Below are 18,156 nucleotides of genomic sequence, written 5' to 3'. Positions count from 1 at the left end.
TAAGTGGACCCAAGGGGGTCACTTGGTAGAGCATCTGGACGCAGAGTCTGAGAGTGAGCACCCACGAGTCGGTTGTACTTTTCTCAAAGATTAATATAAATGAAATACCGAAAGGGGCGCCAATCTTTGGGGCCTTATCTCTTGGCACGGAACTACAATGGGCGATGTCAACTCTCTTTTGATCTGTGAAGTATTTCGAAGTGAATCTCTGTTGTGTCATGGTAGAACCTTGACTTGAAGTGTCCAAGTTTGTTACGTTGGCCCCAAACCTTGATAAACCTTTCGGTATTTCTTTATATTACTTGAACTCGGTACAATGCTAGAAACTCTTTCACATATTTAAAGGTCCTTGGCCTTGAAAAAAATACAAACTCAAAAGCATCTGGTCCCCAAAACACTAGTGCCCAAAAAGCAACAATGCATTTTGCAAAAATCAATACAGCCTGTTCGCGCAAAATTCAGAATCCGTGTAGACTACCACATGACCAGTTAGTGAAATTTTTGAAAAGCCAAACATCCTATCACGTCATCAATTTTTATGCTTTTTTTTGTGTGTGTGAGGGTCCAGCCTTATTTTAATGCCTTTATGTCACTTGGGCCCCATCGGACGGGGTCCCAAAATTGGTGGGAACTCTTCTCTATAAAACTAGGCCACTTGGCAAGACTTTAGTCAGTCTAGTCTCTCTACACACGCGCGCGCACGCACATACACACACACACACACACAGAGTACTCCACACAAACATAAGAGACACTTTACTTCACTTGAAAGAGCTGAACTGAATTGAAAGAAAGAGAGAGAAAAGAGATGGCATAGGGATGTCGGGTCCCAACCCTCAAGGGCCCCCTTGCTCTATTGCCAGAGCAAGTACTTTCTTTTTTCTTGCACAAATGCTCATACAATGACTGGATGCTAAGATGCTGATGCTAGTGGGTACTGATGCTACTGATGCTGATACTGCTGAGTCTATGTCGACGAGATGACAATGTCGGCGAGACGACAACGGTGTCAAGGTTGAAATTTGAAAACGCTATGTACTTCTGCAGTGGATCTGCAATTACTGAGATACTGCGGTAAGGATCTGGAACCACCAATGCATGCAAGGCTGAAATGAAAAAAAGCTAAGTGATCTAGGTTGAATCCAAAAAGGGCTAGCTTCTTTGGGCTGAAACCAAAAACGCTAGGCTGATCTGGGTGCTAATGGTGGATGCGGCGAGAATCGGCAATAAAGAAGGGTGAGTTACGGCAAGGTTCAAGGTTGATATAAAAGTGCTAGCTTTATGGGCTGAAAACTCTAACCTTGTCCTTAGTAAACACCAGGGCTCCTGAGGTGCTGTCGGACTAATGGGTGCCTGCCTCCTTGTGTCCTACTTCTTCGGCTTCTATTGAGCGCATGGGCCTTGCTTTTATATTTCCGTTAGCCATTGATTTCCCTACCTATATTCCAATTCACTTATTGATAAATGACTTATAAGAGGTGGTTCACGCAGAGAAATATTGTCATATGCAAGAGAGCATGCAACTATGACCCCCGTGTCTGCTAGAGGCTCACAAAGGTGTCAGGGTCCATCCTGAGCTACTAGATCATGCTAGACTCGGGCAAAATATGTCCACGTAGCGCAAGTGACGTGCTCACATGACAGGTGGAGTTCCACACCTAGAAGCACTAACCCCAAAGATTGGAACCCCTTTCAATACTTCTTTTGTTATTGCTCGTTCACAAAGTACAATTGTCGAGGGTCCTCCTTGCAAGTGTGCGACTAGGCTTAGTCTGCTAGAGATTGACCCAAGGATACACTTATAAAGATACAAGGGTCCCTAAAAATACGGTGCATGTTGCTAAATGGACTTTAAAAAAAAAGTAATTTCTATTTATTGAAATTAGAATATTTAATTGTGTACACTTAAGTTGTAAGGTTAGGAACTGTAGATCTGTTGAAATTATTAAAAGCCATTAGGAATAGATAACTCTGATGCGTCATATAATGGCCCACCTTAAGCATCATGAAGGGATTGTGTCGTTGGTTCGATAGGAGAGACCGGGAAATACATTTTCTTGATGCATCACATGATAGGTGACAGGAGCATTGAAAAGGAAATATTTCATTGGTTTGGTAGGAAACCCGAACTGGAAAAAGGAATACGCCGAAAGACGCAAGCACAAGAATAAAGATGGGTTCTAAAAAGCTTTTTCTAAAAAGCGGAATATTTTTAGATGTTTTGGTAAAGTTCAAGACTCATTCTACTCTAGACGCTCAGTGGATGACTGAGCGTGAATTAGCATCTTATCCCGAGCATCTGGAAGGTTATGTACAAGCACTACAATTGAGGACAACTGCTAGAAGCCAGAGGGATATTACTAAATGGGCTATTTTCTTTTTTTTTTTAGTAATTTCTATTTATTTAAATTAGGATATTTAGTTGTGTGCACTTAAACTGGAAGGCTAGGAACTGTAGATCTCTTGGAATTATTAAAAGCCATTAGGAACGAACAACTTTAATGTATCATATGATGGGTGACATCAAGCATCGCGAAGGGGTTGTGCCATTAGGTCGGTAGGAGAGACCAAGAAACAAATATTCCCGATGCGTCACGTCATGGGTGACGGAGCATTGAAAAGGGAATATTTTGTAATAAGCATAAAAACGCAAGCACAAGAATAAAGATGGGTTTTGAGAAGCTTTTTCTAAAAAGTGAAATATTTTTAAGTGTTTTCCAGGAAGAGCAAATGCTTTCCCGCAAGGAATGTGCGTTTGCATTGTATCTATGCTTGAGAATTGCATCCGAGGATGCGTGGAATGTAAGTGTGTAACATCAATTTTTAGCTCACTTTTTTTTTTATAAAAGTGAGTGGTTGCCTACTAAATAATCAACCCACTTAAAATAAAGTAAGGACTAATAAAAAAGACCATCGACCTCTTCTAACAACGGCAAAAAAAAGACCAATGCTCACTCTTTCTCCTCTCTCTAAATCTGCCGCAAGGTCTCTCTCTCCCTCTCTCGAGAATTTTTCGTGCGGGAAGGAATTGACCATTGAGTATGATGATTTAGAACGAAGGGGTCACTCCGGTTCTTGCGTTTGTAAAAAGATTCTCCCAAATAAAGATTCTCTTAACGGGGGAGGGGGGACCTGCCCATCTTCAAGTTCCAAATACTGCGTCGATCTTCTCCCTCGTCTCTTTTGGTTTAATATTTATTTATTTTCAGCTCATTGATTATTCGTGTCTGCTCCTGTTTGTGAGAGCGGCCCCCAAAGCTGCGCGACTTAAAGGCTTTGCCTTTCAAAATAGCCAGGGCTTGAGTTGTATAGACTGGACCTCAACTTCTAAGATAGGACCTCAACTTTCTGCATGCTCATGCTTTATTCTCTAATGTTTCTTGCTTCTGGTGTTGTAGAAACTTAAATGGTGAGAATCTTGCTGGATTTGAAGTTAAAAATTTGCAAAACCTGGAAAACCAGCTCCAAGCTGGTGTAACTCGAGTGAGGGCAAGAAAGGTACATTCACACCATCTTCCAGTTAAAAAGTGTCAAACTTTGATTCAACTTTGTCTCCAAACAGATGCAACTGCTGATGGAGCATATCCAAGATTTTCGTAAAAAGGTGTGAATTTTCAATTCCCTAATACAGCGCATTATACGTTTTATCCTCATCTTCTTTCTCTTTTGATCTAGGAACTACTTCTTTTTCAGGAGAACGAGCTTCTTAAGTCTAAGGTGACCTTCATAGATTTGCATAGAATTCATCTTAACCCTTTTGTCTCTCAATGCATGCACCTGCCTTGCATAGAGCAACAGAGTTTCCTTATTGGCCTACATAAGAGCCGAGGCCTGCTGGGTATGAAGAGGTTTAGTGCTTTTATAAGAAAACCACTCTCACACGGGTTACGAAGGGCTTTAGTACATTTTAGGGGGACAAGTTCCTACATTGTAGTAGAGCAACAAATAGATACGATTTTATGCGTGTTAGCATGCATTCCATGTAGGAAAACGGAGTTTGTTTCAATGTTTTCTACACGATGCATAACATCATGAGCTTCTGCTCGGGAGGCACGGCATACGTAGCTAGGTACGATTGGGGGCAGGGGACTGCCGGCCCGGTGGGAGGCACCACATACCTAGCTAGGTATGCCGTGCCTCCGTCATAGAAGCTCATGATGTTGAGATAAGTCACAATTTGGGAATTATTGTGAGAATTTGTCCAAAACTTCTTGTGATTTGGGGAGTCTAACCAATCAAGATTAAGTGGAACTCCTCCAGATATTTGACATTTGTTTTCTTGTCTCTATTAAGACTGATTTCCTTCTTATCTCTGATATTGCAGCTTCTTGAAGCTTCCTCTACGCACGCAGGAAGTGTTACCACAGAGACCACCTCTCAGGACATTCAAGACATTTCGAGCATAAAAGCCAGCTCTGGAAAGCTGCAGGCATTTACACAAGAGAATGAGTCCATCATAAGTGAGGCTGAAACAACCCTCCAGCTTGGATGTCCTCGAAAGCAATTAAGAGCTTGATGGGGAAAAGTTGTTTGTGTGGATGAGGAACTCTGTCACACCTTGTGAAGTTGGTCTAACCAAATGTAGTTGCTCAAAGGGATATTTGGTCTAATGGTAAAAGTAATAAATAGTGTTGTACCAAGTGTGGTTTAAGCAATTTAAGATGTTTGTCTGATTGCTTGCAACATTTAATCATCACAATGCCTCATGCAAAGAAGGGCCAAAACATTACTAAATCTGACTTTTGACTTCTTCAATTGTTTTGGCATTGTAATCATAGACAATGCACGGATGCACATAGGATCTCAGAAAAGCTGGTATAGTGTATATTCTCTCTTCAAGTCAAAGATACCTTGCCAAAAATATAAGTAAAGCCAAAATATAAGTAACTCTTGTGCATATTTTACTTTACAAGTGAGCACAAGTCCAGCATACCGCAAACACAATCATGAAATCACCTTATCTTCTTGACGAAACAAATCGCCAAATGATCAAATGGTCTTTACTGTTGCCTTCTATTTCCTTCTTACAATGATAGGCACACAGTTGTCTGAATTCTAAAAGCTGATTTTTAATGGACGAGATACACAATAATAATGAGCTTCGCAATCCAAAATGTGGACATATCTCAAATTAAATCCTGTCTAAATTAGCTGAAGTGTCTGTGAATATTAGTAATCAAGTGTTTGAAACTTTCAAAGAAAATTATATAAAACTTTCCATGAGCCCATCTATTTGTCACTGCAATAAACAAAAGACTGGATATGTGTAACAAACTTGGACACCCCAAGTCTAGATTTTGTTGCGACATAGCAAAGATTCACTTAAAAACAATTGACAATTCAAGAGAAAGTCGACATGGCCCGGCGTAGTTCTGTGCTGAGAGAGATTGGCCCCCCATTCGGTATTTCTTTTATATTAATCTTTGAGCAAAGTACAATTTCCCGTGGGTGCTCTCTCTCACACTCCGGATGCTTTGAGAAGTGAGTCCCCCTTCGGTCACTTATAAAGATTACAAGCGGTGCTAAAAGCAGAGCCCCAGATTTTCGTTACAAAGTTGTGAGGGCTCGTTGTTGCTCTCGCCCCCCTCCCCTGTGCACGCACCTGCACTCCCCTCTCTCGCCATCGCTCTCCCCCCACCATCATCCCTCACGCTGCCCTGCCCTATCTACCTGTTGCATGTTCTGCCACTGCCAACCCAGCGCGCACGCTCACCCCAGCACCTCGTGCCTCAGCCCGTCCGCATGCATTGCCCCCCCCCCCCTTCTTAGCTCGCAGGATTTGTCTTCTCGGCCTTCTAGGAGTTTGTCGTGTCACCTTCATCCTTCTCGATTTAGCAGCAGACACAGAATGGCGGCTTCTGCTCCACGTGAGAGGGAGTCTATAGAAATCCCCTTGCCTGACACCGCGGAGCCGACCCTTTGACTTGCTCTCTCGCCAAAAGAGCAAGTGAGCCTGATGGCCGGAGTGGAACGTTTGCAAGCCACTTCAGTTATTTGCAAGATCATTGGCACTCAGCCCAGTCAGGGCGAGGTTCGGGATCTACTTCAGGCCCGCCTTCTCTCCGATGTGGTTAAGATCACCGATATCCAGATCCTCGAGAGAGGGTACTACCAGATAGAGTTCGAGTCTCCAGAGATGACGGCCAAGGTGATTTCACTGAGCCCGCACGGCATCCGAGCAGCTCGAGCCTACTTCAGACGATGGCATCATGGTTTTGATCCCTCTACAGGTCTGCTTGAGGAGGAGGCAGACTTGCCGATCTCGGTCTGTTTCCTAGGCCTGAGGTGAGAGTACCTCCCTCTTCTCCCAAGGATTGGTTCCATGTTCGAGACAGTTCTAGAGTCTTCACGCACTGCAGCTTCAGCTTCAACTGGGGCCAAGACTGCAGGTTTACCTACTGTGCGGGTTCTTGTTCGAGACACACTCCCTTGCCAAGGTGGTTCTGCTACCTTGGGTGAGGGGGGATGGATCAGACAAAGTGTGGAGTATTCGGGTCTCCCAAATTAACGTTTCATTTGCAGACAGATGGGCCATTTGGAAAAGGCTTGTCCTCGTAGGAGAGCTCGACCCACGATTCATGTGCAGCCTCCCAAGGGTGAGCATGACTAGCAATTAGATGAACAGACCGAACAGGCTGGTACCTTGACTGAGACCAGCGATCAGACAACTGACGGTTGGCAGCAAGTGCTTGGTCGTTGCCGATAGGGGCGGCCTCGCCCCACTGCTCCCCTTGGTGGCCGGCCTTATGCAGCTCAGCAGCACTGGATTCCGACTAGGAACCGTTTTGGCCCCCTTCAGCAGGACCTGCATGAGGATGCTCCATCCTCTTCAGTTTGTCCACCTCCACCATCTCATCCTTCAGACGCTACTGCTCCGCCTCCTCCCCCACCTCCACCCCCGCCTCTCGTCCTTCCTCTCTCCCCGGTGGGGCACACAGTCTCATCTCCCTACCCCTCCTCCACTCCTCCTCAGACGCAGAGGACTGGACACACGTCTTCCACGAGGCGATCCCTTGGTAGTGCTTTCGCTACGAGCTGTGTAGCTCGAGAGGGACACCCCACCTGAGGCCACCTTTTTTGCTGCAGACTTATTCTTTTGCAGCAGTCCCGCGAGGTTTGAGTAGTTTTGACTTTCGTAGACGCTGGGTCTTCTTCCACTACAGCTTCACACGGTTCTTGGGTGACCCTTCTCCTGACCTGGAGGAGGCTTGCTTGAGAGTCCACATCCTCTTTCTTGCAGCTAGAGGCTTTGAGACTCTGGACACAACGGTGGGTTTATCCATTCCGCTGTGTGGTAGGTATCCCACAGAGTGGACCCTGCACATAGTTCTTGATTGGCTCCAGATTCAGGCTACTGAGTTCTCACACCACACAGGGGACTTAGGGGTGACAGATCTGGTGCAGACACTTTGGCCTCTTGCCAAGTTCAGAGTGACACCTCCGGATGCAACGGGTTGCAAGCACAGTGTGGTGCATTTGTTTGCTGACACTTAGAGCCCTCCTTGTTGTGTTTTTGTATATGAGGATTCTTGGACAGAGGATGTAGCCCTTCGGGCTGCACACTCGACTTGGTCTTGGGCGGGACAGTCACTCCTTTCACTTTTTTCTAGAGGTTGTTCGGATGTGGATTACTCCCCATCCAAACCGGCCTCAAAGATAGCAAGGTTGGCTCCTGTTGTTGCAGCATATGTTTTCTCTCAATGACTCCATGAGGATCATCTCATGGAATGTGTAGGGATTAGGAGGGACCCGGTTTCAGCGTCAGAGGGGTCGGCTGCATCAAGAGCTTTAGAGATTCCTTGTGGGTGGTGAGGTTAACATTCTTATGCTACAGGAGCATCATCCTCATGAGAGCCGCATTAGACAGTGTCGTCAGATTTTGCGTGATCGCTATGAGACATTTTGGTCAGCTGCATTTGGACCTGGAGGCATTCAGGGAGGGGTATGTATGACTATTGCGGATTCTTTGCAGCAAGCCATTGTAGCAAGAGGTATTATTGTACCAGGCAGAGCTTAGTGGATTACTATGCACGTTCAGGGTTGCCTTATGAGTTTCCTAAACATTTATGCACCCGATGTGGCAAGTGCTCGGGCAGAGTTCTCGTCTCAGGTTGTGGATTCTTTGCCACATGCAGAGCAGCGGTGTGTTGGGGGGGACTTCAACATGGTTGAGGACCCCTTAGATCATATTGGAGGTAGCCATGTCACGGTATACAAGGTTGAGCTGGAAGCATGGGAGTGGTTTTGTATGACTATGAGGGTTTCTAATGTTTGACAGCACTCAGGTTTTGTACGGTTCCTTGACAACCTGGTTTTCTCCCGTTCTGATCGCAGAGTTGGAGGAGTGAATCTATCCAGGATAGATCGCTTCTATGCTAGTGACCGCATCTGTTGACTGGGGTGAGTCAACTTGCATCTTGGCTGGGACATCCTTTTAGGACCATGCACCAGTGATCCTTACAGACAGATAGACAGAGATGGGGCAGCACTATGCTACGCACGCCCTGAGAGGATCTTGCTGGACTTTGAGCTCAAAGAGCGAGTAGTAGCCCTTTGGACAGAGGGCTTTGACACACACAACTCTCCTGCTGAAAGACCAACCTCTAGACTTGCTCAGCTTAGCCATTTATTTCCTCAGGAGTCTACGGCCCGCGCCTGGTTGTAGCGAGAGAAAAGGAGCAGCGTCTTCGACGAGGCGTTGCTTCCCTGCAGAGGATGCAGGAGCAGTACCCAAACAGCCCATGGTTGGAGGAGCAGTTGCAGCACGCTAGCTAGGAGCTTGCCAGCACATAGGAGAGACATCATGAGTTTTCTTTCCATCAACAGGCATCTCAATGGACCTAAGTGGGTGACGAATTCGAAGGGGCGCTCTTTGAGACTGTGGGACCCCGGCACACGCACGCTAGTGTCAGCCAATTGAGGAGGCCTCATGGGTCAGATGCTTCAGAGCCAGAGGACATACGTGCAATTGCTACTGACTTTTACCGTGACATGTTGTCAGCAGAGCCACAGTCGGAGCATCAAGATGCATGCACAGAGCCGCTTTGGGCAAAGGTGCCTTGTCTAGTGACTGAGGAGATGTGTCAGAGGCTTGAGCTGCCTCTTCAGCTAGAGGAGCTCCACGTGGCCCTCAGAGCAGTTCCCCGTGGTAGCTGTCCAGGTGAGGATGGTTTGACTCCCAGATTTTTCTTAGAGTACTAGGACTTGCTTGGCTCAGACCTTTGCAATGATTTTCAACACATCTTACACACAGGAGAGATGCCTGACAGCATGAGTGAGGGTTTGATATACCTCATTCCCAAGGAGGGTGGTTCCTTGGATGAGATTCGGAAGTGGCGACCCATCAACATCCTTTATCTTCTTAAAAACCCTCAATTAGCTAGTCACTGGGCTAGTTGAACCAAAAAATAATAATAATAAAATAAAAATAAAAATTATAAGTATATTATGGCCCATTTGTGTGTAAATATTTGTATATAGGGCCTAAATAAAAGGATTTTTCATAATTATTTTGGTATTTATTTAAATATTTCTACCTATGGTGTGCTATTTATCCTATGTACATTGACTCACCATTACCATATTTTTTCTTACCATTTTGCATACTCTTTATTCCATATAAAAATAATTTCATGCAAGCTTCTCTTATTTTTGTTCTAATTCCATCTCAACAAAAATCCAAAAAAACTAGTTCTATTTATGTGTATTTTTTTCACTATTGTGATTTTTTTCTTCCTACATCCATTCTCTATTACTCTCATAAATTAGACCACCAAAAATATTCATCTTTTTATGGTAGACTTATAATGAAAGAGATTTATTTTGACCCCTTTATATCTTTTCCACCTATATTATTTATATTTGACATGTACATTTTTTTAAGACCCCTCAATATTTGATTTTCTTAGTTGTACTATTCACTTATATCATGATCTCAACAATATCTTCAATTATAGACCTACCAAATAAGGTCAAGGGTATGTGGCATGCATGCATGCACCATGGGGGGCTCACTCTTGGAGGTATTCAAACAAATCATCCAAAGAAGGACCACAGAAGGACTTTGTGCAGTGGAAAAAAACAGTCGGTGTTGCTGAATTTTTAAAGATCACATGCTTTCCGAATTTGAAAAGGTGATACAAACAAAAGTTGTAGCTCGTGGGCTGAACTTTTACCTCAAATTTTTCATATTTTTTTTGAGCTACGAGCTGTGAGCTATGATTTTATTGGTGGACCCCATTTTGCCGATGCTATGTAACCACACTCCCTCTTCCACTTTATCATTTTCCTCTTTCACACACACTTCTCCACTCATCATCCCCACCTCTCTCACCACTCCTCTCTGCACCCTACTCACCTTCTTCTCAACCTTGAAGAATAAGAGAAACCATGATGAACTCATGTCTCCTACACACACTTCCATTTTAAAATTGACCACCTACTCTCATTTTTCCTCTACCATATTACCCATATCTTAAAAAAAACCACAAAATTCAGCCTCTTCTCTTGAAAGACAACATCATAGTGATTGATTACTCATGTTCACTTACCTTGGCTCTCAAGGAAGGTCGAGAGTGGAGAAAAAACGAACCGTCAAAGCTAGTGAACCGTCAACAAGCATCAAAATTGACCCTACTCAAGACACTTGGAGCATCAACATTGTAAGAAATCCATATTTTCTTACCTATTAAGAGTTTTTTATTCCTTATTTGTATCCTATATGGATACTTCCATTGTAAATATCCAATTCCATTTGTAAATTAATAAAAATACTAACTCTACTAATTTACTAACACTAACCTACTATGAAAAGTCCTATCACCTCCTCTTCTCTCCTCTCTCTCTGCTTCATCTATCACCACCAAGTTCTTGATAATTCCAAGCAAAAGAAATTAGATAAGTGCTGAAAATCTAGCCCAACCCTGGTTAGAGGAGTAACCCTAGCCCTCAAAATTGCTATAAAAGGAGGGTGTAGCTAGCACAAAAATGGGGGAGCCATAAGCAAGAGCACTATGCTATAGCTTGAGAAGCCAAGCTCAACCTCTCTAGAAGGAGCTCTTGAGTGGAAGATCATTGTCTTATGCGTATGCATCTGTTGTATTAGGGGTGATTAGCAAGGGAACTCTATGCCACTGTAAGAGAGAGTGATCATTCAATTGAGAGTAGGAAATCTATCATTTCTCCTACTAGTGTAAGCCCAACATTTGCTGAATCAAGGAGGGTGGATTTGGAGTAAGCTTGGATACTTTGTCTCTCTTCCAACGTAATGTAATGGAAAACAATGATGTATAAGTGTCTTGGTGGTTTTTATGTTCTTGATAGCTTGTCTCTGGGTGTTGTCATCGATTCAGCCAATAAATTCCACATACTGTAAGAAGGAAATAGGGTGGAGAGGACTCCCCTGGCCTTAAGACAGTGATTGGGGTGACTTTTCTTGTGATTTGTTGTGGTGTAATTTACTCAATCTATGTTGAACAAATACTAATCTCACTTTGATTGGTCGTGACAGATTTGTAAGAAGGTATTAATGCAACAAGCATCCCCTCCCCCTGCTCTCTCTTTCTTACATATATAATTGTGTTTGCAGCCGCTACATTTCAAAGCAGCCCGAGCACTATCTATCTCTCTCTCTCTCTATGCGTCCTAGTTTGCATCCAAAACTAGGTGGTGCCCCAAATTTGTGTAGGGTTAGGTTGCGGGTTTGTGTGTGTGTTTGTTGTTTTTTTCAACCCCAACCCAATTGAGCAGCACGAGAGCCTAGAAGAGTGCTTAGAGGCCACTCTTCTTGTTGCCCGCCCCGGACCGCCTCAAATTGGTGCCCCCACTGAGGAACCAACTTGTGTATGTTTTTGTGTAGGATCAATCTTTAGAATAGTCAAGTAGTTTGCATGAATGGAGAGAATTTGTATGATCCTTTTATTCCGATTTTAAGGCAAAAGGTACACATAATTGTTAGTACTAAGTTGCAATTTCAACATGTAATTCGTAGAATTTTAGGTCCCTTTAGGTTGGCAGAGATAAACGCATCAGTAAATCCCTTTATTTTGTTTCTCATTAGGTACGACCTTAGTTTGGACGTCTATATTTTTGTTTTGTTTTAAGCATTAGGTCATGCATAGACCATGGATAATGGCCCAGGAATAGAGGTTTTCCCCTTCCATTTCACTCCACACATTAGAATAAACGTTGCAATTAGTAGGAAGATCCACTTTCAACAACGTATGGTGTTCATGTTTGGTGCCCAAAGAGTAGGAGAAATTCTCGCATCACCAAACCCTGTCATCCTGCCTCTTATTGATTATCATAGGTCATTTGATGTGAATATTTTTTTTTTGTTGTAGAATAGATTGCAATTTAGAAAATATTACTGTGTAAATCTTTATAAAAAAAAAAACAAACAAACAAAAACGTGTTTTCACCTTAAAACTGATTCAATGGAGGCCCAACGCCAAATTTCTGGATATCCTCTTTTCTTTGGAGAGCCTGGAGAGGATGCAGAATTATTTTTAGCAAATTTCAAGATGTATTGTCGTATCAAGAGGATAGTAACTGATCAAGAATGCGTAGAGATGTTTGAAGTGGTCCTTAGGAAAGATGTTAGCACTTGGTTTGACTCGTTGCCTGAGGAAGTTAAAGGGAATTACATGGAAGTTGTGAATCATTTCAAGAGATACTTCTTTGATCCCAAAAACAATCAAAAACTATGGCAAGACATTGTTTCTCATAAGCAAAAAGACCTAGATGACTACTACTTTTACAAGAAAGAGTTTCTACGTCTTTGGGCTGTATGAGTGAGAAATGTTGCTAACCCTGGTGATGGTGCAGAGTTCCTAAAGAAGGAGAGGTTCATAGCTAGACTCTTTCCTGACCTTAAGATAAAAGTTGAGGCGGGTGCACCTTCTACCTTTGATGCAGCTGAAAATAGGGCTATTGCGAAATATACAAAACTCAAGTGCCTAAGGGGAGAGGTTCCAATAGAAGGTCTTAGACCCAAAGGTAAGTCACAAGCATCAACATCTAGGGAGCTTCCTGAGGTAACGGTGAAAGTGATTGAGAAGTTAAATGAATCTTTAAGAAGCTTGTCAATTCACCTTGCACAAGCTGTAGGTCCAAAGGCACAAGCAAAGAAGTCTGAAGAGCGAGATCCACGACCTAGGAGAGTCTTGCAATGTTGGAATTGCAGAGAGTCTCGAGATGGGATGTATAATTGTCCTTGGCCCCGTGGGGAGCCAGGGAGACCTAACTTGAATTACCCTGTGATGAATGCAGGTGAAGGAACTGGTCAACAACCAAGTCTTCTACAAAGACCAAATGGACCAAGACCACCTCCACAAGGGGTAGAAGGAGTTCCACCTTTGCCAGATACAAATGTGCATGTGGTAGAGGTGACAAACTCAAATGAGGTTGACATGGAAGCAAATGGCATTAAGCGTGGCCGAGGAAAAGGTAAAGAGAAAGAAGGTGTCACATCAAAGAGTGACCATGGACGAGGCAAGAAGGCAAAGGATACCAAGGAAGCTAAGAGGACTCGACGTCGTATCAATCTCGAAGACTTCCCTCTTGGACATGGTATGGCTCCATACAACCTATTGGAAGACATGAGAGGTAAGGGTCCTGATATCTCATGGCCTCAGTTTCTTGCATTATGCCCACAAGTTAGGAGGGATTTAACGAAGGCAGTTAGCACTAGGAGAAAGATAAAAGAGAGTGTTCCTGTTGTAAAAATTGCACATGCTGAAATGAATGAGCATATTACACCTGTGCTAGATTGTTACATCAAAGGAAGATTGGTTAGGAAAGGTCTAGTGGATGGGGGTGCACAAATTTGCATCATGACAGAAGGACTCATGCAAAAACTAGGCATGCACATCCATGAGACACTTGAAATTAAAGTCAAAATGGAAAACAATAGCAAGGCTAGGTGCGTAGGAATTTGTAAAAATGTCTTTGTGGAGGCCTTTGGCATTAAGAAGGCGGTGGATTTCTATGTCATGTCTACCAAAGGAAATGGTTACCCATTTATCCTAGGGAGACCATGGCTAATGAAAATGCGAGCTTTGCAAGATTGGGAGAGTGGAAAGCTAATTTGCAGGAATGGCAATCATAAGAAGGTTGTCTTTGACATGAAGGAGAAACGCCAAGAGGAGCTCCATGAAGAATCATCTCAAAGTGAGACGGAGGAAGGCTGGACCGATAGCACTTAAGAAGGAGAAAGTAGCGACAGCATTACTGAAGAGGAGTCTTCCATCGAAGTCATGGGGGTAAGGTTTAATCCAAACAGCCAAGAGACCTCTTGCCCAGGTTTGGAATAGGTAGGTTCCCAAGAGAACCAAAAAGTGGAAGATAAAAGAATGTTAGAAGGTATTGAGGCGGTCCGGGGCGGGCAACAAGAAGAGTGGCCTCTAAGCACTTTTCTAGGCTCCCGTGCTGCTCAATTGGGGTTGGGGCAAGCACAATCAGAGACAACAACAACCCACAGCCAGAAACCAAACAAGAAAAGGGGAACCACCTAGTTTTATATGCAAACTAGGATGCACGTGATATCTCCTTGTACGGAAACGCACAAAGAGAGGGGAATGCAAGATAGCCACACACACCAAACACAAACATTCACCATGCCACACACACCAAACACAAACATTCACCATGCCAGAGAGAGGTAAAGAGCACAAATCAACTTGAGAAACTTGAGAAATAGAGAGACAACACAAAACTTGACCTTGTTGACAATACACAAATTGTCTTAGGGTCACGGGAGCCCTCTCACCGAGCACCCTCTTACAATTGACTTTTTAGGAAAACAATTCAACAAGCCCTCAAACCATCAAGCATGAAATAGCACAATAGACTTCAAGGCCAATATACCTTCAACCACCTGATGAGTCAACTTATCAAGTCAATTTGGAGAGAAGAATCGTAGTTTGCAGCATACAATTGCACCCAAAACTATGAATCTTATTTATGGATAAGAGTAGGCTACAAGTGTGATGCAGAGCATGGTATCACTCCACTCCTCTAGATGGAATAACTAACTTCAAGCTTCTCCATGCACCTATGCGTAGTGATGGAATAGAGCACTCACAATGCGCACACTCTCCACAACTAGGTTTGAAGAGTGGTGTGTTATGTGTTGAGAATGGTGTGGTGTAGTGTGATCATGTGTTGATTTACAAGGGAGAGAAGGGCTCTATTTATAGGTTTTAGAAGCCCCGATTTGGATTAGGCCTAATCAAGTTTATTTGAAGGAATAAAAGATTATGCATATTTTTATTTTTTTTAATGAGGGTGGGTCTCTCTTGTCCTTTGAGTCACATGGATGTGGGCTCAAGGGAAGAGAATTATTGAGGATAAAAGGAGAGAGGATTGAGTGAATAATTTGGGAGTGCCTACTCTAGTAGAGGGTGCATTTTACAATAAGGTTAGTGGTTAGTAGTTAGTAATTATCACTACAAAATATTTACAAAATCATTCACCAAATGGTGAGATGTATGATGAGAAAAGTTAGAGAAGGGATAAGCTTGTAAAGCAAGGTTGAAGCTTGGAGAAGTTGACATTCACCTCTTTACAGCACCGGTAGAAGAAGCGGTCAGCATGGCGAAGTAACGCGTGTCGATGAAGCTATGTTATCTTCAAACCTTGGAAAATTCATGATAAAAGCCTTTATTTGCAGAGGTTATCCTTGGATTTTTGCCGATTTTTTGAAGTTCTTTACAAAGCTGAAGAGAGTATGGTAATATGGACATATATGTAGAGACAAAGGGGGACACATAGGGTGTAGAAATGGAGGATGAAGGCTATGGAGGTGTGAGAGATGTGGCAATGGTGAAGAGGGTGAATTAGGACATGGGAGTTGCAGGTTTGGGAGTGGGAAGGAGAGGGAGGAGTGTGTGTGAAAGAGGAAAATGATAAAGTGGAAGAGGGAGTGTGGCTGCATAGCATGGGCAAACTGGGGTCCACCAATAAAATCATAGCTCACAGCTCGTAGCTCAAAAAAAAAAGAAAAAATTTCAAGTGAAATTTCAGCTCACAAGTTACAACTTTTGTTTGTACCACCTTTTCAAATTCGGGGAGCATGTGATCTTTAAAAATTCAGCAAAACCGACTGTTTTTTTCCACTACACAAGGTCCTTGTGAGGTCCTTCTTTGGATGATTCTTTTGAATACCTCCAAAAGTGGGCTCCCCATGGTGCATGTATGCATGCCACATACCCTTGACCTTATTTGTTAGGTCTATAATTGAAGATATTGTTGAGATCATGATATAAGTGAATAGTACAACTAAGAAAATCAAATATTGAGGGGTCTAAAAAATATATATAAATGTCAAATATAAATAATATAGGTGGGAAAATATAAAGGGGTGAAAATAAATCTCTCTCATTATAAGTCTACCATAAAAAGATGAATATTTTTGGTGGTTTGATTTATAAGAGTAATAGAGAATAGATGTAGGAAGGAAAAAATCACAATAGTGAAAAAATATACACATAAATAAAACTAGTTTTTTTTGGATTTTTATTGGGATGGAATTACACCAAAAATAAGAGAAGCTTGCATCAAATTATTTTTATATGAAGTAAAGAGTATGCAAAATGGTAAGAAAAAATATGGTAATGGTGAGTCAATGTACATAGCATAAATAACACACCATAGGTAGAAATATTTAAATAAATACCAAAATAATTATGAAAAATCCTTTTATTTAGGCCCTATATACAACGAAATATTTACACACAAATGGGCCATAATATACTTATAATTTTTATTTTTTTGGCTCAACTAACCCAGTGACTAGCTAATTGAGGGTTTTTAAGAAGATATGGGAAAAGTCCCCTAACTCGCACACGCCTATGTACAGTGAAATGGTAGGGATCTCCACAGTGTTTGGGTGATTTTGGTAGGGTGAGGTAGCTCACTATGACAATTTATAATAGCCAAAAAATGGCTATCATTAGCTCTCCCCCAGGATGATGGTATATTCATGTACCATCATAAAGCATCTTTTCCAAAGAGAGTACTTCAGAGTCCTTGACAAGATCTTCATTGTTTGGCCCCTCGGAATTTTGACTGGAGTTACACTAATGCTTCATGTAACAATACTTACATGAGATAGCTGCCTTTTGACAGATCTTTGGTAGATCCTTTGGTAGAAGGCGACTCAAATAAGGCTTCAAGCGATACCCGTTTACCTTCCTGGAGTTCTCTTTCCCATTCAAGTCCATAAGTTGATAGTAACTTGAATTGAAAACCTTCTTGACTATGTATGGCCCTTGCCATCTAGTTTCAAACTTGGCATCAAAACGATTATCGAGTCGATTGTCATACCTTAACACAAGATCTCCTTCATTGATGCCTTTGTCCTTCAATTTCTTATCAAGCTTTTCCTTCGTCCGTGTGGCTTTCCTCTTGTAGCACTCATATGCTGCTTCTCTTTTCCACTCAAGCTCAGCTAAGGTAAGAAGTCGATCCATCCATGCTTCTTGATCATCTTGTGCTGCTTTGCCATGAAGTTGCATTGTTGGAATGTTGAGCTCAATTGGTTGTAAAGCCTCTTGACCATAGACCAAGTGAAATGGTGTAAACTCCGCGGCTTCCCTATATGTGGTTCGATACGCCCACAAGGAACCATCCAAGAAGTCATCCCACAACTTTGTCTTGTTTCTCACCATCTTTCTAATGATGCCTGCAATGACACCATTAGCTTTTTCTACCAAACCATTGGATTGGGGATAGTAGGGTGTACTATGACGATGTAGAATGTGAAGTTCTTCATAGACTTTTGTAAGCAAGCCCTTTCTAAACCCTGGACAAGAAACAATCTCCAAAGGTGTGCCAAATTTACAACAAATGTGAGTGTAAACAAATTTGTTCACTGTCCTCTCATTTACCTTTGCCACACTTTGTGCTTCCACCCACCTAGTCATATAGTCTACAGCCACTAGAATGTAGAGTTTACCATTTTTTGTCATAGGGAGAGGACCCATAGCATCAATGCCCCACTTTTCAAAGGGTCCATTTGCAAGCACGATTTGCCTTGGACCATAAACCAATCTTCTATTCCCATTTACCTGACAATTGTGACAACTTTTACACCAATGTTGGACATCCACATGAAGACTTGGCCAAACATACCCCCCAAGCAAAATCTTCTTCACA

The 18,156-nt window shown here is 42.6% G+C and overlaps 1 protein-coding gene across 4 annotated transcripts in view; it reads left to right on the top strand.

Annotated features, from left to right (window-relative positions):
• The window catches only part of LOC147449038 (MADS-box transcription factor 6-like), a 146,158-nt gene extending 141,518 nt beyond the window's left edge, over positions 1-4,640 (top strand). For 2 of the 4 annotated variants that reach the window (XM_086521499.1, XM_086521502.1), the window contains 4 exons: positions 3,399-3,498; positions 3,563-3,604; positions 3,676-3,717; positions 4,325-4,640. In XM_086521499.1, coding sequence (XP_086377625.1) covers positions 3,399-3,498; positions 3,563-3,604; positions 3,676-3,717; positions 4,325-4,516 — 376 coding nt within the window. In that variant the 3' untranslated portion in view covers positions 4,517-4,640. The remainder of the gene's footprint in view (positions 1-3,398; positions 3,499-3,562; positions 3,605-3,675; positions 3,718-4,324) is intronic. The other 2 variants (XM_086521500.1, XM_086521501.1) reach the window with 2 other exon arrangements.
• Positions 4,641-18,156: the final 13,516 nt, after the last annotated feature.

Source organism: Adiantum capillus-veneris, chromosome 10, assembly GCF_014529385.1.
Source record: "Adiantum capillus-veneris isolate H3 chromosome 10, ASM1452938v2, whole genome shotgun sequence".
NCBI lineage: Eukaryota > Viridiplantae > Streptophyta > Polypodiopsida > Polypodiales > Pteridaceae > Adiantum > Adiantum capillus-veneris.
The sequence above is the reverse complement of the archived record's forward strand: the minus strand, read 5'-3'. Positions and strand labels throughout refer to the sequence as shown.